The 25,621-nt window shown below is 29.5% G+C and overlaps 2 protein-coding genes across 2 annotated transcripts in view; both read left to right on the forward strand.

Moving 5' to 3' along the window:
* The first annotated feature begins 232 nt into the window (after positions 1-232).
* Positions 233-4,039, forward strand: LOC147807292 (uncharacterized). The gene has a single exon (XM_087168870.1). It carries the CDS (start codon positions 233-235, stop codon positions 4,037-4,039), a length of 3,807 nt encoding a protein of 1,268 aa, XP_087024996.1.
* A 1,840-nt stretch (positions 4,040-5,879) lies between these two features.
* Positions 5,880-25,621, forward strand: part of LOC107450555 (pescadillo homolog) — a 29,587-nt gene continuing 9,845 nt past the window's right edge. The window contains exons 1-8 of the mRNA XM_043046434.3: positions 5,880-5,985; positions 6,981-7,060; positions 9,786-9,939; positions 15,456-15,565; positions 16,619-16,746; positions 18,317-18,450; positions 19,577-19,693; positions 24,695-24,751. Coding sequence (XP_042902368.2) covers positions 5,962-5,985; positions 6,981-7,060; positions 9,786-9,939; positions 15,456-15,565; positions 16,619-16,746; positions 18,317-18,450; positions 19,577-19,693; positions 24,695-24,751 — 804 coding nt within the window. The 5' untranslated portion in view covers positions 5,880-5,961. The remainder of the gene's footprint in view (positions 5,986-6,980; positions 7,061-9,785; positions 9,940-15,455; positions 15,566-16,618; positions 16,747-18,316; positions 18,451-19,576; positions 19,694-24,694; positions 24,752-25,621) is intronic.

The following is a 25,621-nucleotide window of genomic DNA, read 5'->3' on the forward strand; positions in this document are numbered from 1 at the left end:
CACGAATAATAATTTGAGTTTGGAAGAAAAAATAGACATTTGTAAGCGGTCTGGCTCTTGTTTCCGATGCTTAAATGATAAAATAAAAAAAAGACACCTTTCCTCTTCTTGTAAGGCTATCGTTAAATGTGAGATATGTTCCGGCAGACACGTCAGTATAATGTGTATGGGGAAAAGAAAAATAAATTCGATAGAAACAGGGGGGAAGGGGAATAATTCTGATCTTTCCCAAATGAAACCTGATACTGCCTGTGCTTTAAGTAACTCTTCTAGTAGAGAAAAAATAATGTTGCAAACTCTCATTGTAAGTGTTTCGGGAGGTAAACAAAAACATTTGATTAGGGTGATTATTGATACTGGATCTTCTTGTAGTTATATATCGGAATTTGCAGCGCGTAAGTTAAAATTAAAGAGTCTTGGGCAGGAAACAGTTGTGCATGGATTGTTCGGGGGGTTAAAGAAAAGGGAATCACATAAAAATTACACGATTAATTTTTGTAATGTGGACAATAGTTTTACTTATACATTAAATGTACTGGAACAAAAGACAATTTGTACCCCGATTCCAAAATTGGACAATAGGGAAATTATGAAGGAATTAAAAGGGCACGGAATTTATCCTAGTGACGTAACCGTGAATGAAACTTTATGTTTATTTGATAAGCATGCTTATGAAATTCACGGATTAATAGGTGCGGATTATGCTGGAGATTTATTTACTGGAGAAATTAAAAATATAACGAATGGCCTTGTCGCGATGAATACGCATTTCGGTTGGACCTTAATGGGAAGAACTGGAGAAAGTCCTATAACGAATGAAGTGCTTTTATCACTTCATGTTACTGACTTAAATATTTGTGACTTATGGTCACTTGATTCTCTGGGAATTACGGAACCGAATATTTCTCAAACGAGATCAGAAATTGAGGAAGCCGCGAAAGATCATTTTGTTCGGTCGTTAAGAAGGGATGAAGAAGGTAGATATGAAGTGTCTCTCCCCTGGTTAGAGGTTCATCCTGAATTACCGGACAATCGAAACCTTGCCGAAAAACGGTTAAAGTCTTGCGTAAAGGTGTTACAAAAACGAAACTGTTTACATGAATATGAAAACGTCTTCAGAGATTGGGTAGCCGAAAAAATTATTGAACCCGTTGATTCAGAGGAACTGACAAAAGATAAAGGTCATTATTTACCGCATAGACCAGTATTTAAAGAGAACTCCACAACTAAAATCCGACCGGTTTTTGATGCGTCTGCTAAGGAAAGAAATTCTGTGTCGCTGAACGATTGCGTTGAGAAAGGGCCGAATAATTTAGAACTGATCCCCAAACTCATTAACAGATTTCGTCAGGGGAAATTTGGGGTAATATCGGACATTCGTCGAGCTTTCCAACAAATAAACGTTGCTCCCTCAGATAAGAAATATCTGCGGTTCTTATGGTGGGAGGGAGGTGATCCAGGGAAACTAATTGTTTATTCACATTGTCGTGTAGTTTTCGGCGTAAATGCAAGTCCATTTTTACTCGCCGCGACTATAAATTATCATTTAGAGAATGTAGATGAAACCAAGAGAGACATAGCTTTAAAACTTAAAGATTCCATGTATGTGGACAATTGTGTTGCAAGTGTGAACACTATTGACGAGTTAAATTCTTTCATTACGGTGTCTAAAGAATTAATGGCTTCAGCACAATTTGACCTAAGGGATTGGAAACATAATCGGCCAGATAGTGATGAGGAAACCTCAATTTTGAACTTGTCTGGAGATAACTATAAAGAAATCGTTTCAGTATTGGGCCTTAAATGGAATTTATACAGGGATACTTTATCTTGTGAGATAAATGAGGAAAATCAACCCATTCCGAGTAAACGAAATGTATTATCTATGTTAAGCCGAATTTTTGACCCTATTGGGTTTACAAGTCCTGTCACACTAGTTCCTAAATTAATCTTGCAGGAATGTTGGAAGGAGAAAATTAATTGGGATACAGGACTTCCGGATAATCTGAGGAATAAATTTCTAAAGTGGGCTAATGAATTAAAATATCTGAAAGAAATAGAAATCCCTAGAAAAACACCTGATCTAGATGAAAATTCTACTCTGCATGTCTTCGTAGACGCGAGCAAATCGGCTTACGCGGCTTCAATTTTTATTAGAAATGTTAAAGGGGGAATAGTTAACTGTCAACTCTTACAGGCTAAATCCAAGGTAGCACCCCTAAAATCGATAACAATTCCTAGATTAGAAATTCTCGCGTGTACCATTGGAGCCAGGCTCGCTTACACTGTAAGAGATGATTTGAATATGAAGAATGTGCAAACCTTTTTCTACACTGACTCAATGAACGCTTTATACTGGATTAAAAAGCAAGATAACTGGGCCACTTTTGTTGCTAACAGAGTCAATGAAATTCGAAAACTTACGGATCCGGAGGCTTGGCGACATATTCAAGGAAAGTATAATCCCGCAGATTTGCCCTCGCGGGGATGTAATTCTAAAGATTTATTGAAATCCCATTGGTGGGAGGGCCCCCAATGGTTAAAACTGCCATTCGAGAATTGGCCAGCTAGTGAACTTTCTCCGGATATTGAAGTAGTTCTTTCAGAAAGAAAACGAACTATATCCTCAGCCACAAATTTAACAACTAATACCTTTGAAATCTTCCAAAATGTGTCTTCCTTCAATAAAATTGTGAGAATCATGGCTTACGTCATCCGATTTTATAAAAATACTCTAAGAAATCATAGTGACAGAAAGAAGGGAAAATTGGCGGTAGAAGAGATCGAAGCATCTGAGAAGTTCGTTTTGAAAGAAATTCAAAGAGAATCTTTTAATGGAAAGATAAATTTTCGAACTGTGAAAGACAGCGATGGTCTCTTACGAGTTGAGACAAGAATAACATCGAGAAAAGACTTAGAAACTTTTAGATTCCCTATATTATTGCCTAGCAAGCATGATTTGGTGGAAAAATTAATAATGGACAAACATATTGAACTGAAACATGCCGGTGTTCAAACTTTGATGTCTCACCTCAGAGAGTCGTTTTGGATCATTAAAACCAGAAAGACAATTCGAAGCGTCGTAAGAAATTGCGTCAAGTGCAAAAGATTCTCGGTTAAACCATTGGAAGCCGTAAGCATTCCACTCCCAGAAGATCGAGTCAGAGACGCAGCTATTTTTGAAATTATAGGTGTCGACCTGTGCGGACCTCTGCTTTTAAAAGGAGATAGAAAATGCTGGGTGGTACTCTTCACTTGTGCCATCTACCGAGCGGTACACCTCGAAGTAGTATCGTCCCTGTCAACAGATTGTTTCATCTTGGCCCTTCGCCGATTTATTGCTCGCAGAGGACACCCGTCCACTGTATACTCTGACAATGGGACAAATCTTGTGGGAACGGCAAATCTTTTGAAGAACATTAATTGGAACGAAATTGAAGACTTTGCTTCAAGGAAACGAATTTCATGGAAATTTAATCCTCCCTCTGCCCCTTGGTGGGGAGGCTTCTTCGAAAGATTAATAGGAGTTTTGAAAGGCATCCTGAGAAAGGTTCTAGGACGAGCTTGTTTGAATGAAGAAGAGTTAGCTACAGTATTATGCGACGCGGAAAGTTTAATTAATTCCCGTCCTATAACGTATCTTTCAGAAGATCCCGAAGATCTGTCAGCGCTCACGCCATCCATGTTTCTACAGGAAATTAAAGAAATTGGTTTTCCTGAACTTGACCTAATTGATTCAAAAAAAATGAACAAAAGATATTCTTATCGGTTAAAATTGCGACAAGACCTGCGAAACCGATTCAGAATTGAATATCTAGGTTTGCTTAAAGATAATTCTAAAATTAAAAGGGAGTCGTCTATCAAAGAAGGAGATCTTGTGCTAATCGGAGATTCCAACCATAAAAGAATACTCTGGCCATTGGCCAAAGTTGAAAGGACTTATCCAGGAAAGGATGGGAGAATCCGTTTAGTGGAACTTAAGACCCAATCTGGGAAACTATTAAGACCTATACAAAGACTTTTTCCGCTGGAAGTGTAACCATTTTGCTAATAATTTTATTTGTTTAGTTTTTTCAGATGGACCATATAGACTAAGAATTCTGTTTGGATTCGAAAATATTTCTTCGAATCCAAAGGTGGGAGATTGTCGAGAATTCCCACTTCTGCGTATGTTGTTTTGGTGCGCCCACAGCGCCACCAGTTGATGTTTTGATCTCAATCTGTGAACAAGCATGTTTAGCTCCGTACGATAATTAGATGTTTAATTGTTAATCCTTTTTTGTTTGTTATATTTCGTTATTAAAGTGATTGTCTTTAAAACATGTTAGTCTTTTATGACTGAGCAAATTGATATTTATTACCCTCCAAAATGTGGCAGTCCTGGAGAACGGGGTAAGTAGCACTTACCTTAATTAATATAGAAATAGTTTTCTTCAGTTTTTGCTTAAAAATTGAAAGATGGCTTATCATTTTTGTGAATATAAGGAAACGTCCTTATTATTTTTAATTCAACCCAGAAATCAAAATTACTCATAAGTTACTTGGAGTACAATCATATAAGCATTAAAGTTATGAAAATAACTTATTTCAATTAAGACTAAATAGAAATAATCAAATTTTGCGTTACATGCAAGGCAAAACCGCAAAAAAGTCTTTTAGATAACTTAACAATAATAACATTCAGCTAAATGTTCATTATCGCAATGAATTATTTTTTTATCATCCTTGACAGACAATTTGTCATCTTAGATCTTAGTGGATGTTGTGATATACTTTTCTTATATTTTTAACTTCTAACACGACCCAGAAATCAAAGTAACTTGCAATTTAAATATCAGAGAAAAATCATGTTTATAAAAACTTTTGTAGTAACCTATATATTATTTAAAATTAAATTAAAATTTAGACAAAACAAATGTTGCGTTAAATGCAAAGGAAAACAACGAAAAGGTCTTTTAGATAACTGAACAATAATTGCATTACAGTTAAATGTTCATTATCGAAATGAATTGTTTTTTTGACCATTAATATTTTTTATCATACTTGACAGACAATTTGTCATCTTAGTGGATGTTGTGAAACACTTTCCTATATTTTTAACTTTTAACATGACCCAGATATCAAAGTACCTTGTAATTGTTGAAATAGAGGAGTAAATTAAATGAAAATCATGAAATTTTGAATGAAAATAATTAGAATTTCCATTACACACAAATGAAAACCAAGAAAACGTTTTACGAGCAAACTAATTGTACGCTAACAGGCTAGCTTGGAATGTTTACTAAAATATTCTTTATTTTATTTATTTTTTATTTTTTTTAAGTACATAAATTGTGTGTTTTATTTTATTTCAAATATTTGAATTTCAGAATGATATAAAGAATTAAATTTTAAGATCATATTAGTTTTTTTTTTCTAATTTTAAAATTTACGAATTATAAAATCTGAAAAAAAATGTGTCATAAAATTTGCGAATTTCAGATTTTTCTGGCAAAGAGACTTAGTGGATATAGAGTACAAACTAGTTACTCGACCAGTGATGTCAACGTTCACCTTGACGTCCGTTTAAAATATAAACAACCACCTTTTATTCCTATATTCTTCCTATATAAGAATTTGGGCGCTAGACAAGTGTGACTTAAAATTAAATCCAGATAATAAAGAAAAGTACATCTCGTTCAGTAAAATTTTAGAAACAGAATTAGGTAAAATAGAATTAATATTTATCCATTCATTTCATTCAGCAGTAATAAAGCGTTCGGAGTAAAGCGTTAGTTAGAAGTTGAAGTGTTTTTTGTGTATTCCAAGACATATTTGCTCAATAGTTTATTATTAAAAATTTCAAGTGTGAAATATCTGGTGGCAACAAAACACACTGTGCACGTTGTTTTGTATTTATAAATTTGTCCTGGCTTTTCGATTTCATAAATCTAAATTTAATAATTTGAAGGAAAAACTAGAATGGGTCGCATTTTATTTAGGAAGGTATTGATTAAACAAACTTCTTTTTAAAGTCTATATCTTTTTTTAAATTTGATTAGCTTGATCTTCTTCAAATCGAATAATTTTTTTTCAATTGCGATGTGTGAAAAGCATTTTAGTATTGCTAAATTAGTTGGATAAATAGATAATAATTTTATTGATGTTTAAGTGTGTTCATTGTATTATTTATATGAGCATAATTATGTAAACTAGTGCGACTTTTTATTTATTTTTTTTGACAATTAACTATGAAAATATAAAGTTGTCACTGTGTGAAATGAAATTTGATGCAAATATCTGAGGAGAAGACAAATATTTAAAAGACATTCTAAAGTGCCAGATTTATTGTTTCTGTGATGTATTTGATTAATTGTAAGTGAACGCTCATGGAATGATTTTGAAAAGAAATGGATTAGGCTTGTTTAAATTTGTTACTGTTCATTTTTCTCAGTTCTTGTAACTTTTCGTTTGGTCTTAAATTGTGTATCTCTGTAATATAGTTCTAAACTGTTTTCTTCATAAGATAATTTTTTACTATTTCATGTTATTATTATATTTGACTATTGAAGAAATCAAGATAATGTTCTTAGTTATAAATCAATCTATTTAGTATCATACTTTTTTTGGGGATATTTCCGTATCGTGATCTGTCGCGTCAACTACATTCGTCAAATTTGCACGGGAATGGCTACGAGTTAAACCTTTCGAGTTTGTCCTTTCTGTGATATTTTTTTTAGTTTCTTGTGGGCCACAGCCCTTAAGTTACTGAAACTTGACGATTATCACAATACTGAGACCTCCGACATTTTTGCTAACGAAATAAAACCAAGTTTACAAACCATAACAAAATATTACATTTGATAAGATCGTATGTACATATTTGGCAATTTATGATGGTTGGTATTTAGTGAATGTGACTATAGTTTAAACCTTCCAGAAATTGTTAAGTGTCAATTTATATGCCTTGGTTCTAACAGTGATTATCTAATTTTTTTCAGGGGGAAAGAGGTATAGCTACTTCCTATGTTAGTAGGAAACAAGCACTGAAAAAATTAGGACTCTCCTTAAAAGATTTCAGGTATAAAATAAAAATTATAACAGTACATATATTCTGAAGGTTGTGATATTTTTTTTTAATTTTGTGTTTTAAATATGATTTCATACAAGTTCAATACAAATTACAATGATTTTTTTCAGTGGTTAGTTATTAATTAATAGGTCGAACCTTATTAATTAAAAACATTATTATTTTTACTATAATATTGTGTTTGGATATTATTAATGTTTTTTATTAAAACTTTGGTTGGTAAATCTGATATTTGTATTAACAGAAAGCAAGATCCAACTTTTATTTTTTAAAAAAAATATTATTTGGTCAATTTTGTTTTATAGAAATAGTTAATGAAATTGTTGAAAGTATGCAGGTTTTAAGAAAGATCCTGAATAAAAAATTTGAAATGAAAGTCATAATGAAAACACATTAATCATAGCTGTTAATAAACATAACAAAATTTAATTTAAAAAAAATACAAATAACGGAATCATAATCATCATATTTAGATATAAGTGCCACACAGAATCTAACAAACCTTTTTTTAATTTTCACCAAAGGGGTATTATATCTTTTATAATATAAACTTTCTCTTTCAGTTTCTTTTTGAGTAGCTTTTAAATTCTTGTTTATCATATTTTATGAAAAATCTACTTATAAATTTCTGATCCGAAAGTTACTGTTGAATTGTATTCCTTCTGTCATAATTTTTTTTCTTAGATTAGTTTCTGAACATTTTAATCAATTTATGTCTTTTTATTTCTGAATATGTGTTTAAATAACAGTGTTTTCACTACATTGCGAGAACGCGAGAATCTCGCATATTTTTTTCTTTTCTCGCATTAAAGAATGATTACCGCGAGAAATTCGCGCATTCTATAAATCAATTTCAAAATTCACGAATTTCTCGCATTTTGGAAAAAGCTTCGAATTACGCCAATTAGAATAAAATCCATTTCACTTTTCTTCCTGGATCTTTCATTATTTTCAACATTTGCCCCGTTATCTAGATTCCCTATTTACCAGTATTGTTCAGAACTTTTTCGCGCAACAGAACACAACCTCTCCGAACCACGGAACCCCTTTCAGAACACATTTCTCTGCAACCACGTGTTTACCGCGGGTAAGGTTTTTTCATTTAAAAGACGTTCAAATTTTTTATGCACTAATGTAAGATGGACAAATACCTAGTAAAGGCAAAATCTTCTATGATGATGCAGCAAGAATATTCAATGCTTTAAAAAAATAGAAGACGTTAAAAATGTATTATAATGAAGGAAATTTTTTTTTTCAAGTCTATTTGTATTTTTTCAGTTTTTAGAAATCTCACTTAACTTTCTGAAATCTCACCCTGTTTTTGAGAAAGGGTGAGAAATTCTCACCCATTCTTTTTCTATGATGAAAACACTGAATAATATCAAAAGAATATGATCAATACACTATTAAATATATGTGATCTAGTGCTATTTGTATCTATCTAATGGTTATCAGAGATGCAAAACCTTTTTTTGATAAGGGACCACAAAAACTAAAAAATGCTATGTCGGAGAACAACATAGGAAGGTAAAACTTTATTCGTGAAAATTCAATGTGCAATTGAATCCTAATCGAAAGTGACATGCAAAATCCTAATCGTAATAATGTCTAACATTTTTATGAAATAATATTTTTTTGAAAGCACTGAACACAACAAAATGGTCCTAGCTTACATGAAAACATTTAGTAATCATAGGAGTAAATGACCAGTAAAAAAATATAAGAAAAGAGGCCAACTTCCTACTATGGCTTTTTTTCCCCAAGGATATAAAAGAAAATTTTATCTTAATTTAATTTTTTTTTATTCAAAAAGACTTTTATAGTTTCTATAAATAATTAATAACTGCTCGGGAGCCAAGTCATAAACTTTGAAGGCCAGTGGACCGTAGGTTGTATTATTCATAAATTCATTTGTATTCATAAATTCCTGTGACATATTTTATCAATCCCTATTAATCAGATAACATGTTTATATCCTCTTTATTTAAAGATTTGCAATTTTTTTTAATGTTGGTTAAGTATTTCAAGGAATCAGTAAAATAATATATGATAATTATTACAATGTTTTGCCCAATGAAAACTTTTATTTCAAGAACTTTAATGACTCAAACACTTAGAAACCATAAAAAATCTGTATTACCTACACATTTGCTATAATGATAATAGAAAAATGGAAATCTTTTAGCCAAAAAAAATTTCTTGGTGACCTTTGAATTCTGAAGCTAAAATAAATATTGTCATTTTTGGAAAAAAGTTGTTTAAGTTGCTCTTTCTTCAAAAATTAGACACGTTAAATATGCATGCACTAAGAATATCCACTCTAAGATTAGAAAAAACTCATAATACAAAATAATATATTTAATAATTACAAAAGGAATTAAAGATGATAAAGTAAATATAGTGGACAAAAATCTTGCAGTATGTGGGAATCTGGAAGAGCTAAAAATATTAACAGAGGTCATAGCATCGAGAGATGCATAAGAAAGGAAAGATGACATAATCAAAGAATCAAATGTTTAAATTATATGGAAAAGATATTGACACCATTTGAAGTAATGATGTTTTTTTTTCTTACAGTAAATTCACACTAACAATTTTTAAAATGTCATTTTTGAATTTTATTTAAAAAAAATTTTAAATTTTATTAGATATTTAATGACATTATGGATTAAATATGTTGACACCTATAATAACAAATGTATTTTTGGGTTTACAGGAGATTATGCATTTTAAAAGGAATATATCCTGTGGAACCACCTAATAAAAGAAAAGCCAATAAGAAAAGCTCAACCAACAAAACATATTACTTCTTGAAAGACATTCAATTTCTGTCTCACGAACCATTAATCAATAAGTTTCGTGATTTCAGGGTAAATATTTATTACGCTTATATTGCTTTGTCTTTATTTATTTTATTTAATTTTTATCGTACGCAATATTAACTAAATTTTTGTCCCTTACCTATTGCTTTAAAAATGAACCTAAAAAGAATAAAATATTTTTTCCTTATTCTATTATTAAAATAATTATGGCTGAAGTTATTTATTTTCTTCCAAGATATCATTTTTTGTTTATGAATCTTCAGCAACATTAGAGCCAACATTTTGCTAGCATTTTACATTATGCTTTATTATGTTAAATAATGCATTAACTCTTTGTTCTTTATTTCCAGTTTTATTAAAAAAAAAAAAAAAAAGGTTAGGACAAAAGATTTTTTTTTTATTATAGTCTAATCTTACTGTTAACTCTATGCTCAGTTTGTGTTACAATCTATTTTGTTTTCTGCTCAGAAAAAGAAATATGTGCAGATTTGTTTTTTAATGTATAGAAAGATTTAAACATACCTTTAACAACATACCTTTTCAATAACACCAGAAAACTGATTTTTTGTGCAGATAAACAAGCTAATTCTATACTTACTCAGTTCAGGGTCAATAAAAGATTGATGCATGTGGTGTTCTAAAAAGTTTATATTAAATATATATATATATATATATATATATATATATGTATGTATGGATTTGACTTATTATATATTCTGATTAATTGTGCCCTCATATGATGTTTGGTAATTTTTTCTTGCCAACTACTTTTGGTGCAGTTTTATTGCTGTTCTTTTTGTCACATGCCAAAATCAGAGTCGAATAGTGAAATCCTGTTAAATTCTATATTCTAATGTTTTTATGCCATTTTAACAGTACAAAGCAAGCATTTCTTAAGTAAAATAAAAAAGTGGCAGATTTATATCAAATATTATCTCCCAGGCTAATGTTTCATTACTACTTTGCTGTGAATTTCATAAAAATCTAACGATATATACTCAGAAAACTAAAATTAAATAAAATTAAAGATGCATTTCATAAATGAAAAAATTACAGACCTGTATCAAATATTAAACTCTGTGTAACTTTTTTGCTACTCTATTGAAAATTTCAAAAAATATAGCAATATACACGCACAAAACTATTTTACAGCGCTAAACATGATTTGTTACTACTCTGCCTCGAGTTTCATAAAAATATTGCAATACATATATGCATCGTTATTATTTAATGATGCTAAACTAAAACTTGCATATCATATAGAAAGATATGTTAATAAAAACATAAACACATTGGAGATACTCGCTTATAGAGCATGTATCCTCTTTCTTTCCGTCACAACACCTTAAAATTCAGCATGTCTTTAATCATCGTTCAGCAGATGATCAAATCATTAGTTAAATAATTAGTTAAGAAAATTGATCAAATCATTAGTTATTTTATAAAGCAGTAAAGTTAACATTCCCCAGCATTATTTAAAGCAAAAAACTTGCAAAAAAATTATTCTCACACCCACATGCTAAGATTCTACACATCTCTTCAAAAATTAATTTAAGCATTCTTAATTTATTTTGACTATGTAGATGGATTGAAAAAAAAAAAACACCTGGATGATTATTTAATGTTCAGGGCTTAATCCAGGGCGATTTTGGTACTGTTTTTCGGTACCTTCACAAAATTAAAAAAAAAAATCGGTACCTTCACAAAAAAAAAACGCATCTTCACGAAAATAAAAAAGAAAGTTAGAAGGAATTAAAGTGCTGAATAGTTTTCCGAGCGGTTCACGGAAAAGTGGATTCACAGTGAACGCCGTATGGTACGCCATCAGACGGCGTTCCGCGCAACCGCACTAGCTCGAAAACAGGCTTGATATGCTGAATACGCCACTTCTCCTAAATACGCCATTCAATCGGAGTGAGTGGTGAAGTTTTTATACTAAGCAACCGGCTAAATTGAGCGAGCGCATAAACAACTCAACTCATTTTCCCAGGCGACAAGTGTTTTTGTTATGATTTAGCGTAAAACGTGTTCCATTCGTATTTTTTAACAAGATATATGAAAAGTTTTTATAATGAAGCGAGGAAGAAATTTAAGTGGAGCGGGTGGCTCACGGAATAGCGATTATTACATGAAGCGTTTACGCACGATCGATAGTATAGGAACTAAATCAATTAAAACATTTTTTCAGTCTGAAAAAACTGAGGAGAAACTGTCACAACAGTCGCCGTCTGAAAAAACCGTTGATAACGAGGCACAGTGCATTAAAAATGCTACGGAACCAATGATTGAAGAGTTACATGATTGTTTTGTTACAGAAAAAAGCGATGCTGTTCCTGCGATAGAGGAAAATGTCATAAGCGAAGTCAATTTCATCAGTAGCAAAAAGCCTGAAAACATCGATAAGGAAAATAAATTAACCAATGTCACAAAGTATTAAAAATGTAAAGAATGGATATACTATAGTCCTTCAGCTGGAGGGTTTTTATGCAGAGTGTGTTCTGTTGTAAATAATAAAGGACCTTGGATAACTGAAGGGGTAAATTTTCTTGGGCATCCAACTAGATGCATGAAGAAACATGAAGACAGTAGAATGCATATTAATGCAACAAGCAGTATCAATTCAGTTAAAAAATTCAATGTTTCTGAGCAAATTCAAAAAGGAGCCGAAAATGATAAAGAAAAAAATAACATTGTAATGAAGAAATTTGTTAAAGTTTTAAACTTTATGGTACAAAAGCAATGGGCTGTTTTAGAAAATTTTGAGAGTTTAATACAATTTTTGGGCAATGATCTTCAAGATACAGACATTAGGAGACACTTAGAAACTTGTGCAAAAAATGCAACATATTTATCACGAGTTTCTGTACAAAACCTTTTGGAATGTATTTCCGAATACATTGAAGAAAGTATGTTATCACAATTAAAAGTGTGTGATGCTTTTGCTTTGTTTGCAGATGAAAGCATGGACAAAGCACAAAGAGAGCAACTAGGCTTATTAGCCAGATTTAAAGTTCCTAATGGAAAAGTTCAAGAGAATTTTTTAGGACTTATAAATTTAGCAGCTACTGATGCTGCAACTATAATGAGCACTTTATGCTTGCAAAAGGCATAGATATAAAAAAATGTCTATTTGTGTCATTAGATGGAACCAACGTGATGAGTGGAGAAGTAACAGGGTTACAAAGAAGAATGAAGCACATATCTCCTCATTGCATTTATATAAATTGTCGCAACCATCGGTTAGCTCTTGTGTTTGCACATTTGCTAAAGAAACATAGCTATTTAAAAAAGTGTGGACACTTTGTTGATTAGTTTGTGGAAAATGTTTCACTACAGTGCAAAAAAATATAATATTTTGAAAAATATACAAGAAAATGTATACAATATAGAAACACTAAAAATGTTAAAAGTTTCTACAACACGATGGTTATCATATGGGCATGCATGTGTTAGAGTGGCATCTCGATTTAAAGAGATGATTGAAACTCTAGATGCAGTTTTTAATAACACAAAAGAACCAGAAGTAAAGGGTGTGAGAGATCAGCTCTTAAACCCAGAAGTTTTTTTAACTATGTTGTTTCTAGCTGATATGCTAAAAATTGTTGATAGATTAAATTTGTGGCTGCAAAAACAATCAGTTTACTTTAGTTCTATCAATGATAAAGTACAAGACACTTTAAAAGACATTGAAAACTTTGGTAAAAATTTGAGAGAAGCAACTTTTTTTTCTAAAAGCTTGGATTTTCTAGAGTTTGCTGAAGAAGCAACTTGTTTAAACCGCAAGCTTCGTAAGAACAAAAAAAGTGATTCTCATAAAATATTGTTAGATTTTGAGAAAAATTTTTATCTATCCATTTTTAGATGATTTTAAAAATGAGATGAAAATTGCATTTGAAGTAAGTGACAAGTCTCCCTTGGCTGCATTTGACGTTTTTGTCCAAGACCATGAAAGAAGAGATGTCTATCAAGCAGAATTAATTGAAAAAAAATGGTCAGATTTAATGTTGTTCTATGGCCAAAAGCAAACTAATCATTTTCAAGGACAAACAACAGAGTCTGCACCATTTATTCAAGAAATATCAGCAAAAGAAGAACTTATTAAATTTGAATTAAAAAGGCAAGAATCAAAATTAACCTTTGATATAGAAAAATTAGAGGCAGCAAAATTGTTGATTAGAAAAAATGAAAAAGATGAAGCTAAAGTGTGTATGGGACACAAAATTACACCATCAGATTTAATATCAATTATGGAAAGAAAAGCTACAGTGTGGAATGATTTTCCTAATTTAATGAGACTGTTAACTTTATGTGTGATTGTTCCTTCCTCTACAGCATCTGTGGAAAGATTGTTTTCTAAGATGAATTTAGTCTGTACCAAACTGAGATGCAGCATTTCACAGAAGTCTTTAAATTGTCATCTAAACATAATTTTCAATGGATCCAAATTATTATCTGATGAACAGGCTCAAAACATAATTGCTATCTTTAAAAATACTGAAAATCGCAAAATATCTCTGTGATTGATATAATTTTATCTATGTATTCTGTATTTCTATTATTTTTTCAACCATTAATTCAAAAGTAAAGTTAACACAATATCAAAATAATAATTTCTTACTCATAATAAGTTCAATAAATTTTATTAGTAAATAAGTTTAAAAATTTCTATGCTGGCTGGCTGTATAATTTACATTGAATTAATAAATGGAATTAATCTGCAAGCTGTCTTATAAGCAATTCCTTGCGCAATATGTGTATGTTTTTTATAGTATTGTACTTTTTGTATACATATGTAGTTTTTTTTTAGCAATACTTAATTTTCACAAAAATAAAAAAAATGTTCACAAAAATAGGTACTAGGATTGAAAACGTGGATTAAGCCCTGATGTTAAAAAGCAGTGTAGTGAATTCCTTATAAATTTATACAGGCAATTGCACATAAAATTGGGGGAAAAAGAAGAGAGAGAAAAAAAAACTGTGCAAGTATTACAAAACTTCTGTTCCGCACACACTATCAATCATTACATCACATTAATCTCAACAAACAAGTAAAATCCAAAAACCATATTGGCCGTAGCTATCGCCAATGTTTTTGAGAAAAGAAATCCCGGAAACCGTGTGCAGACACATAAATCAGTTCCAGAAATTTAATATTAGTCTAAACTATGATTAAACTTTTTTCTGCAATTTTTCTTGTTTACATAAAAGGTGTTATCAATTGATTGAGTAAGTATGTACTTTTAAATAAAAATACTATTTGTTTTATGTTGAAGAATTTAATTTAGATTTTAATATATCTTTGTGTATGTGTCTGACCAAGTAAAAAACTCATTGTACCATATATACTTGTACTAGTTACTTGTTAAATTCTACTTACAAATTTGTTTAATGATTGATGAATGACTATTTGAAATACTTTTTTTTCATTTTAAAACTTTACATTACAACAGATTTACTTAAATTTTAGTTTAATTTTAGTTAGTTTAGTTAATTTTTTAAAATGGTTTTCAATGCATTTAAACAGTTTTGTTTTGTCTCTGTAATTTTTACTTGAAATTCTTTAGGTGTTTGTGAGACGCTTGAAGAAGGCTATTGGTAAACAAGATCAAGACACTAGCCAAAGACTTCGAGAAAATCAACCCATTTTTAAGCTAGACCATGTTGTTAAAGAAAGGTAAATTCCAGAATGTATAATAAAACTCCATTCTATATTTGTTAACATGTTTAAAATCAAGAAGTATTTCAGAAAGTGTCACAAGAATTTTTAGGAGTGACATTATCATGATAATAAAAAGTATTTTAAGTCCCTTGATTACTTGAGTTCTTAAACCCAAGATTTAGTTTTAAGCGCATAACACTAGTACATTGCCAACAGTGGTTGTAACCAGTAAAAAGAAACAAAAAATCTGAAAATATGCCTTTAAGTTTATGTATCCTAGAATTTATTTTGTCATATAATGTCTAATATCTCTAACCTGACCCTCTTTAAATTGATTTTTTTTATTTGTGATAATTTTGTAATCCTTGCCAAAGCATCCATCTTAGCTTTAAAAAAGAAGTCAGTTTTTTTGATAATCTGAAGAAATTTTTGTATTCGACACAATTCTCATATACATGTCAATTTTTTTGTTTAGAAAGAATTACGATTTGAGAAGAATTTTGGCAACATCTAAACAATGTCCACCCGAGCCACCGGAATAAAAAATAAATGAACTATTTTCTGAAGAAATTTATTTTAACTTGCTCTCATTTGTCTGTTGTTATTGCAATTCTATCCATAACTAAGTTTGAGACAGGATCAAAAGACAAACTCAATATAAAACTTTGGGGGGGGGGGTATCCACAAAATATTTTTAAAGCAACAATTTTTTTTGTTTATTTATATATCTTTATCTATTTTTTTCTCATTGAATTGCATGTTTGTTCTCTCATGCGAAACATTTTCATTTGTCAAGTTTTTAATTACTCAATATTCAATCCTGCCAACTTTAGTTTATTTTCGAAATATGATTGTTTGTATTTGTGGAAGTCAATTTTTTATTTCGATTATTATTTGAGTTATAATTTATTATAACTAAATTTTCAATAGTAAATTGTGTAAAAACTAATGTATAATGTAAATATGAATATAATTTTTTTTCAAGTTTGTATTTAAAAGTATTTTTTCTCCCATTATTGAGTACTATACTGTTTCCTTTGAAGTGATAGTTAAAAATTTTTTTACTAGGTACCCCACATTTGTTGATGCTTTAAGAGATTTAGATGATGTCATTTCTATGTGCTTTCTCTTCAGTTCATTTCCAAAATCACATAGCATTAAAGTGGAGTTAATACATTTATGTAGGAGACTTACTGGTTAGTAATACAACAAGTTTTATTGTTTCAAATTATTGCTTTTTCAATTATATACACATAAATGTTACTTAATGAAATAAAATTTTTTTTATTATTTAAATTTCTTTTGAATTTTTGTTTTTCTGTCAAATGAATTTACATACATATCCATATATTCCTAATTGATCTCATTACTCACTAGAGCACTGGCACATTGGATGATTTTAAGCCGTGCTTCAGGCAGTTCTGATATTATTGGAAGCATTTTTTTATTAACTTTATTTTATTTTTTCTGGGTTATAGCTCAACTATAATTTTATTATAAGGTACTGAGTAAAAATATAAGTCATATAAAAAAGTATTTATTAATGTCTAAGTTGTATGGTGCATCTGAATTTGTCAAGAAATTGTTTAATGTTATGCAAAAAGTTGAGCGTCCTCACCATCTCCAAATTACTTTTGTTTGGGTATAATTTTTGTAATACTGAATTAAAAATTTTCAATGTTACAATCATTTATATATTAAACTGAGGGATTATGAAAGGAAAAAAAATATTTATGTTGTTGCCATGATATTTTACTAGTGTGATTTAGGGGTATTGTATTAAGTTACTCATTTTAAAAGTTAAAATAAAATCTTTTGATTTAGAGATTAGTTGTTATAAAAGTTTGAATTGATCTCTTTGTACAAATTATTTCAAGTGATTTTAATCCAATTAACAGTTCAGTAATTACAGATTTTTTTTTTTAAAACAGTTAAGTGAGAGTTTTATAAATATTGTTTAGTTGCAATCGTATAAATAATATTTAGTTGCAATACAGTAGTGATTAGTTTAGTTCTAAATTACTTTAAATAAAACATTAAGCTTTGATTAAAAATTATTTACCTGTTTTAAAATGAATATTAGTGTTCAGATTGAATATTATTTTAAGAAAAATACATCAACTTCCATATACAAATACTTTTCGTGTTTTTATAGGCACAAGTAGATTAGATAGTCTAGAAATCTTCAGAATGAATATTAAATCATCAGATATTCTTTGATTCCGCAAGAGAGATTATTAAACAATTACATTTTGTTGACATTTTTATTTTTAACAATGACATTTTGTAGCAACTTAAAGAAAAGTCATCTTAAAGTGAACTCATCAAACTTAACTTAATCAAACTTAAAGTGAAATTACTGAATATACATGTATATAAAAACCATTTTTTAGTTTAATTTTTTTTATTTATTATAATAACTCTTTTAAATTGTATTTTATATCATACTTTAATTTGTAGTTAATGTTTAATTTGTAAAACAGATTTCTGACGTTTTGTGTTAATGCTCAAAGTTAACCTATATATATAAAAAAAAAAAAACACTACTACGCCATTAAAAAAACACCACTAAAAAAAAAAGCACTACGTTTTATTTATGCAAAGTAGCATAGAACTTGATTCATTACATCTTAATTGAAAGCACAATCATTTAGGAATGTTAATTGGGAAAAAAAACATGTTATTTTAAAAATTTTTTTAACAACTTTCTGTTTATTTTGTTCATTTGCTTAATGTAATTCAATTATTCATCTTTATTGGTTTTAGTTGAATTCTTGCACTACATCGTAGAGACAAAGGCCTTGCGTAAAGTTTTCGTGTCTATCAAAGGAATTTACTATCAAGCTGAAATAATGGGACAAACAATAACTTGGGTTGTACCTCATACTTTTGGTTTTAATGTAAGTTATGCTTTTTGTTATACTTTCATCACATGTGTTTTATTTTAACAATATGCAATCAATTATAAAGTGGGAGGTAGTTATTTTAGTTTCAAAATTGAGCCTTTATTTTATTTATTTATTATTGTAATTTTTCCCTTCAAATAATTAACTTAGAACTTGCTATTTTTTCTATTTAAAATAATATGTTTTTAAAAACTAGAAACTATTTTTAATTTTTGCTCAGTAATAGACAAGGTTCTTACAATATCATTGTGTTAAAATGAAAATAAAAATTACCAACAGTTGTCTTTTGCAGTACTTTGAAAAAAAGAAAAAAAACTGTGTGATCAGTTCTGCAACTTTATGGAGAAAAAACTTCACTATTTTTTTGCTGATTCATATATTATTATTATTATTATTATATTTTTTTTTACCTTTGTCAACGAAACAGACATTAAAATTTGATTAGTTTTGCAGTAGATTTTTGACTGAAAAGCTCTTCTCTTTTTTGTTAAAACAAAGAAGTGATAATTATTCTTATTATCGTGATAATTATTCTTATTAAAGTGATAATTAGATAGTGAGTGATAAAAGATAGTGATAATTATTCTTATTAAAAAAATATATACTGTTGAAAACATGAATGTTCTAGATTTTAGAAAGAATTCTTCCAACATTAACTATTTTTGAAAATATAAGAATTTTGAAATGCACTGAGCTAGTGCATAAAAGATCTATATACTAATTAGGAGGATGTTATTCATGTTAATTAAATGTTTACTATTCCTTTAGATGTATAATGCAGTTATAAAAGTTTTTGCTTTCTGTAAAATTGTAAAACTTTATTCATAAAGTATTTAATTTGCCTAAAAGTTACTATGTCCTCAAAATATTAAATTTAGTTATTTTACTTTATACTATTATTTTATAGCAGTGTGTGATATATTCCATTTTAAAATGTATTCATAATAGTGTAGTATTGTTAGAGTTACTGCTCAAAATGCTTATAGTTAATTCTAGTTCTATAAAAAATTTTATTGCATTAAAAACTTTTATAAGCATTTATAAACATAGACAATGAAAGGAAAATATTAACTATGTTTCAAAAACAAAGGCAGCTAGCTAATACTTCATTCTCTTTCAGAGACCTACAGACGTAGACTTTAAAATCATGGTTACATTTGCTCAGTTCTACAGTACCATGTTGGGTTTCGTTAATTATAAGCTGTACAGTTCAATAAACTTGAAATATCCTCCAGCGGTAAGGAAATAATTTTTACTTAGATCATGGTTTGTTTGTTTTTAAAAAATTAAACACTTGCAAAGTTTGGAAGCCTGAGCAAGTTGATATTGTTAATAATAATACAGGAGTATGGTTTTTCCACATAAATTTCATAATGTATCATGCCTTCCCCCCTTTTTTTTTCTTTCAAATTTCTTGTGTATTGTGAGCATTTGCAATAAAAAGGCAAAATGATTTTAGAAGCAATAAGTAACTTACTGCTTTAGTTTAATCTATAACATCAAAATAATAGGCTTTCTAAGTAAAATAGTTTAACTTCCTTTTGAAGTAAAATAATGCAAACAGCTAATAGCCATTAACAAACACAATATTCTGGCATTTGAGTGGTTGATAATAGTCAAGTTATAAGAGTTTAGCATCTGGTTAGAACATAGTTGTTAAACAGAAAACAAATTCTCTGTTGTTGTTTTTTATTATTATTAATATTTTATGGTTATTCAAAATAGAAAAGTAAAATGCCTGTTTTTATTAAACTTTTTTTTGTTGTTTCTGTTTTCAGTAGTTCAGGGATGCTACGCCTGCGCCATTTGCGACAAACTGAGACAAAACGGCATAACTGCGCCATTTTGCGACATTCAGCTCAGTTTCTGCCAAAGCTGCGCCATTCTGAGACAAAACGTCCAAAATTTGGCAAACCTGAATTCAGTTTCAAATATTAATCCGCATCGCCGTGAGTCATTGGAGATCATTTTGCCGTTCACGTCTCCACGGGATGAAAGACTTCCGCGAAAAAGCGGAAATCCGCTTTTTTCTCCCAATTTTTAAAATTTTCGACCATGTTCCAAAAACTAAAATTTTTAGGGAGTCCAATTAGAGAAACCCAAGCCGCCGGAACGATAGTCGGATTCTCGCGACTTCCGCTATAGAGTGGAAAGGAGTCTAAGCGTTTCGTTTCGACCACCGGTAATTGATTTTTTTTTCTTCGTTTGGCTGATTTTCGGAATTTTAAATATTAGGAACTGCGCTGGAATATGCTAAAATCGCGATTATTAATCAGACGATTTTAATATCAATCATCGATTTTCGTATTTAACTTATTTAAAACTTATGTGTTGCGACTTTTTTTACGCTGTTTAAAAATCGTACTAGCAATTCCTATTCACTCAATTTAAAAATTCAATATCGCGATCTGTATTCCCGCGAGTTTAAAATCCAACGTCGCGATTCGTATTCACGCATTTTTAAATCCAATATTGCGATTCGTTATCACGCAGTTGTAATATCAGATCTCGTTTTTCGTATTTGTACGCTATTTAAAAATTACTCATTGCGATTCGTATTCACGTGATCTAAAAATCGTGATTCTTATTTACGCAATTTAAAAATTCAATATCGCTATTTGTACTTTCGCGTTTTTAAAATCCAACAGCGCTATTCTTATTCACGTGATTTTAAAATTCAAAATCGTGATTCATATTCACACGATTTTAAAATCCGAAATAGTGATTCATATTGACGCGATTTTAAAATCCAATATCGTGATTTGTGTTTTTTAAATCCAGCTGCGCGATTCATATTCACGCGATTTTAAAATCCAATATCGTGATTTATATTTTCGTGTTTTTAAAATCCAACAGCGTGATTCATATTCACATGATTTTATAATCCAAAATCGCGATTCATATTCACGCGATCTTAAAATCCAACCGCACGATTCATATTCACGTGATTTTAAAATCCGATATCGTGATTCATATTCACTTGATTTTAAAATCAAAAATCGCGATTCATGTTCACTCGATTTTAAAATCCAAAATCGCGATTCATATTCACGCTATTTTAAAATCCAATATCGTGATTCATATTCACTCGATTTTGTAATTCAATATCGCGATTCATATTCACGCGATTTTAAAACCCAAAATCGCAATTCATATTCACGCAATTTTAAAATCCAGTTTCACGATTCTAGAAAGAAGTAGAATTAAGTTTTTTCTTGAATTAGTTACTGTAAAGATGTGATATATTTTTCTACAGTTGTTGCATTTAAACAATTACTAAGTGCATTCATAATCACATTTTATGATTGTATATTTAGCTATACAAATTAAAAGAACATAGTCAACTAACTAATCTTGTGAATGCAAGAAAGTACAATCTACTAGTCAATGCCAATAAACTAAAAAGTTTACTTTTATACTTAATAAAGGATGCGAGTCATTTTAGAAAGAAAATTATATTTATATGTGTCTTTTTAAATTGTTTATAATAGTTTTTAAATATTTCTGTTTTGATATAAAAATGTATATATGCTAATTTTTGGCTATTAAGTGCTCCCTAAAATTTTCTTGAAAAATTCCTACCTAAAATATTTCAAAATTTCACTGCACCTCCTGAATTCTATCAAAGAGTGTTTTTTTTTGTGTTGTTTGCATTTTCTTAAACTCTCATTATTTAATTACTGAATTTCTCTTTTAATTATTGAAATCTGTAGACCTTTCATTGTAACTGAATAGTTATATATTTTGAGATGAAATTTGAGCTCAAAATGAAATGGGTATTTTCCCTTTTGAATTACTGAAACTAAATAGATATTTCTTTTTAGAAAGTTAACACCATTATATTTTAAAAAGTAAGAAAGTTAAAATTTACTTTGTAAAATTCTGGAACAGATACTATTCATTGGCATAAATGATAAATGCAATATATATGAAAACAACAGAGTCCATAAAACAATTTTGTGGACTCTTATAATCAATCATATGCAGGTTTTTAAAAATCCTAGCAATAGTGAATGTATGTATAATTGTAGTACTCCTAGTATGCTATTAATGGTTTTATGGATCCTGAAAATTATCTTTATATTGTTATCAAACTGATTAATAATCCTTTTAGCTGAGATAAACTGAGTGAAAAAAATAATTTTAGCTGAGACAAACTGAGCCAAAAAGAGATTTTAACTGAGACGAAATGCAATTTCTGGTGAGACAATTTGATATTTTGCGAGTAGCATCCCTGGTAGTTTTACTCATATTTTAGCATTTATATACTCACAAAATCAGTTTACATCCCCCCTTGATTATTTGATAATTTCGATGTTCTTATGTCCCCCTGGTTTAGTAGATGTTGAATATTTGAGGTTCTGCTGTATTTATAATAATCCAGTATATTTAGGTGTGTTATGCTTATTGAAATTAAACAAACATAACTTAAGTTTCTTTGTAGATGTACAAAAATATCATTTTACACACTATTTTTAAAAAATTCAAAATGAAACTTTATTTCAGTAACAGGATGTTGGAAAAAACTGAGTCACTGAGTTTTTTCTAGAAAACTAAACTATAAAATATCTTTTTTTAATTAATAATAATTTTGTCCTTTAATTTCAAAATAAATTCAAAAAAATATTGTGAGGTGTAAACAATTATTTTTTGGTAGTATACTACCACCTGGTTTTATCCAATCTAGTTTAATGTAATTGAAATTGGGTAACCAGTTAAATAATAAGTAAGAAATTTTTTTTATTACTAAAATATTTGTTAATTGCATTAAATTGATTAAATTAATTTTATACACTATATAACTTACAGAGATTTTAAAATCAAGCAGTATCGAAGTTTTGAACTTAATATGTTTGTAACATTTAGTAGATTTAGGTAGCAGTAGAATCAGATTTTAGAACAGAAATCATGCTTCTTTCATGCTCATGCTTTGATCATGCTTCTCTGCATTGCTAACATGTTCAAACTTCCTGAGGTTTTATACAATAATGTTGAAAATTAGGTGATTTAATAATTTAAAATAATAGCTAAATAAGGTGTTATCTGATGCTAAATTTACCATGAATAATTCTTGAAGCCATTAGGAAGTACAAAGAAAAATTGGCGGTGAGAAAATTAAAGCTTTTCTGATCAAATTTTGCAAAACATTGGCATTGAAAAACAAGTAGCCTACACTGTCTTTCATTCACCTCTAAATAGCATAGTGACTATCTGCAACCAGTTTCATGCGATTAATGATTACAGAATGATGCCAAATAAATCCAGACCCATATTTTGTCCAGCTCTCGCCTATTTACTATGCTTTATTTTGTAGTAAAAATGGAATTTTATTAATTCCATGATTTTATTTATAATTCTTTCCAGTTCACTGGTTTTTACTAGAAAGTAAATAAAAAAAAATAATACATTGTCAAAAATGTAAATTATATTTAAAATGTAAATTCTTTCCAGTTCACTGGTTTTACTAGAAAGTAAATAAAAAAAATAATGCATTGTTAAAGGTATAAATTATATTTTAATTCCATGTACTACCCTCTAAAAAAATTTAAAGATGAATTCATATAATTATGAAGAAATGACAACTTGCTCCTCTTTAGGGGGTGATTTTTCTAGCAGAAGCAAAAGTCTTATTTTAAAGTATGATTTTTGATTTAGTGGACTCGAATTAAAGTTATTCAGCCCACAAAGCTTTAAAATTAATTCTAAAGTTCATATAAAATGCAACTTTGTTCCAGTTATCTTGGATTGACCATATTAAAATATTTTATTTTATAAGTAACCAACATTGAACAGCCATCATCGTTGATAATTTTAATTTAAAATTTTATCTATAACTATTTTTATCTAGAACTTTGTACATCAGACCTAATTCTGAGTTTACGACTTCGAGGCCTTTTTATCGAAACTAACCCGAATTTGCTTTGGTTGGAGAGGAAAATTACAGAAACCTCCAACGGTTAGCCTGACGGTAAGGGGACTCTAATCCACGATCCATCGACCACTAAGAATTTTAACTAATAAGATATTGGTAAAACTTTGCAGAAGCCTGCAAAATATAGTTTTTAATACTTTATTATAGTAATATTATATAGTTGACATTCCTGATTATATCAAGGAAATCTGACCAGTTGACCTGTTCAACCGAATTGAGATGTAATATGAGGTAGTAATTGATCTGTAATAAAGCTATTTTATTAATTATTTGTTATACTTACGCATAATGTTTTATTTCACATAGCTTGCTGTTAGTTGTTCGTCTGAAGAATTGATGAATGGGGAAGAGGACAGCACGGAGGTAAGATATGTCTTTATGTTATTTAGTCAATTATTGAAATTAAATTGAGATCCAACCTGTTCCAGATAATTGAAAAAATGGTTGTTCTTGAATGGGGAAATATGATCTTGCTTTAAAATATTAGTTTTAAAATTCATAACATTGCAGCTATCTTTAGGCTTGTTTTTTTACGCTTGTATCTACCTCATTTGTCTTGTTTTGTAAACTCTGCAGGTGTTGCATACTTGCCAAGTATCCTGTTTTTTAACGAAGACTCCCATATTTTATGACTATTCCTGTTTACTCGTTTATTCTCACATTTCTCCATATTTGTTGAAGAAATTAAAAATAACGGAAATTTTTGCCGATAAAATATCCTCTGATGGCAAAAATTCTTCTCTTATTCCTCAACAGATAGTGCCATTGCCAGTACAGCAGTATGTTGAGTTAATAGTTTAAGTAATTACATGGATCTGTCTAGGTTTTTCAGAGAGGTGCCTATTTTTTGAAAATTTAGACATAATTTGTGAAAAATTGTATTAAAAAATCAACACAAAAATGTGTTCAAAATATGGATTTACCGTTTCTTAAGGGATACAAAAATAAAATTTTAAGAAAATGTATTTTGTGAAACTACCATTTCTCCTAAAGTTGAATTTGTAAAACTACCGTTTTTCCTAAAGTTGAATTTGTGAAGGTACCGCTAAACAGTAGTAAATTCGGCCTGGGCAGACCCCTGAATTATAGATAATGGTTTTAAAGAAACTTCTTCAAATTAAGATATATGTAGATACATATTTTTTACTTCATTAAATGTAAGTGTTTATAATATTTCGAATTTCTCTTATATGCATGATGTATCAAAACTTTACTTGTAGCCTAAAAAATCTC

Source organism: Parasteatoda tepidariorum, chromosome 7 (assembly GCF_982258835.1).
Source record: "Parasteatoda tepidariorum strain Cologne lab strain chromosome 7, Ptep-v5.0, whole genome shotgun sequence".
Classification (NCBI taxonomy): Eukaryota; Metazoa; Arthropoda; class Arachnida; order Araneae; family Theridiidae; genus Parasteatoda; species Parasteatoda tepidariorum.

Excerpts from the sequence above, each read along its gene's own strand:
- LOC147807292 (XM_087168870.1), top strand. The coding sequence starts at position 233 with ATGAAACCTGATACTGCCTGTGCTTTAAGTAACTCTTCTAGTAGAGAA.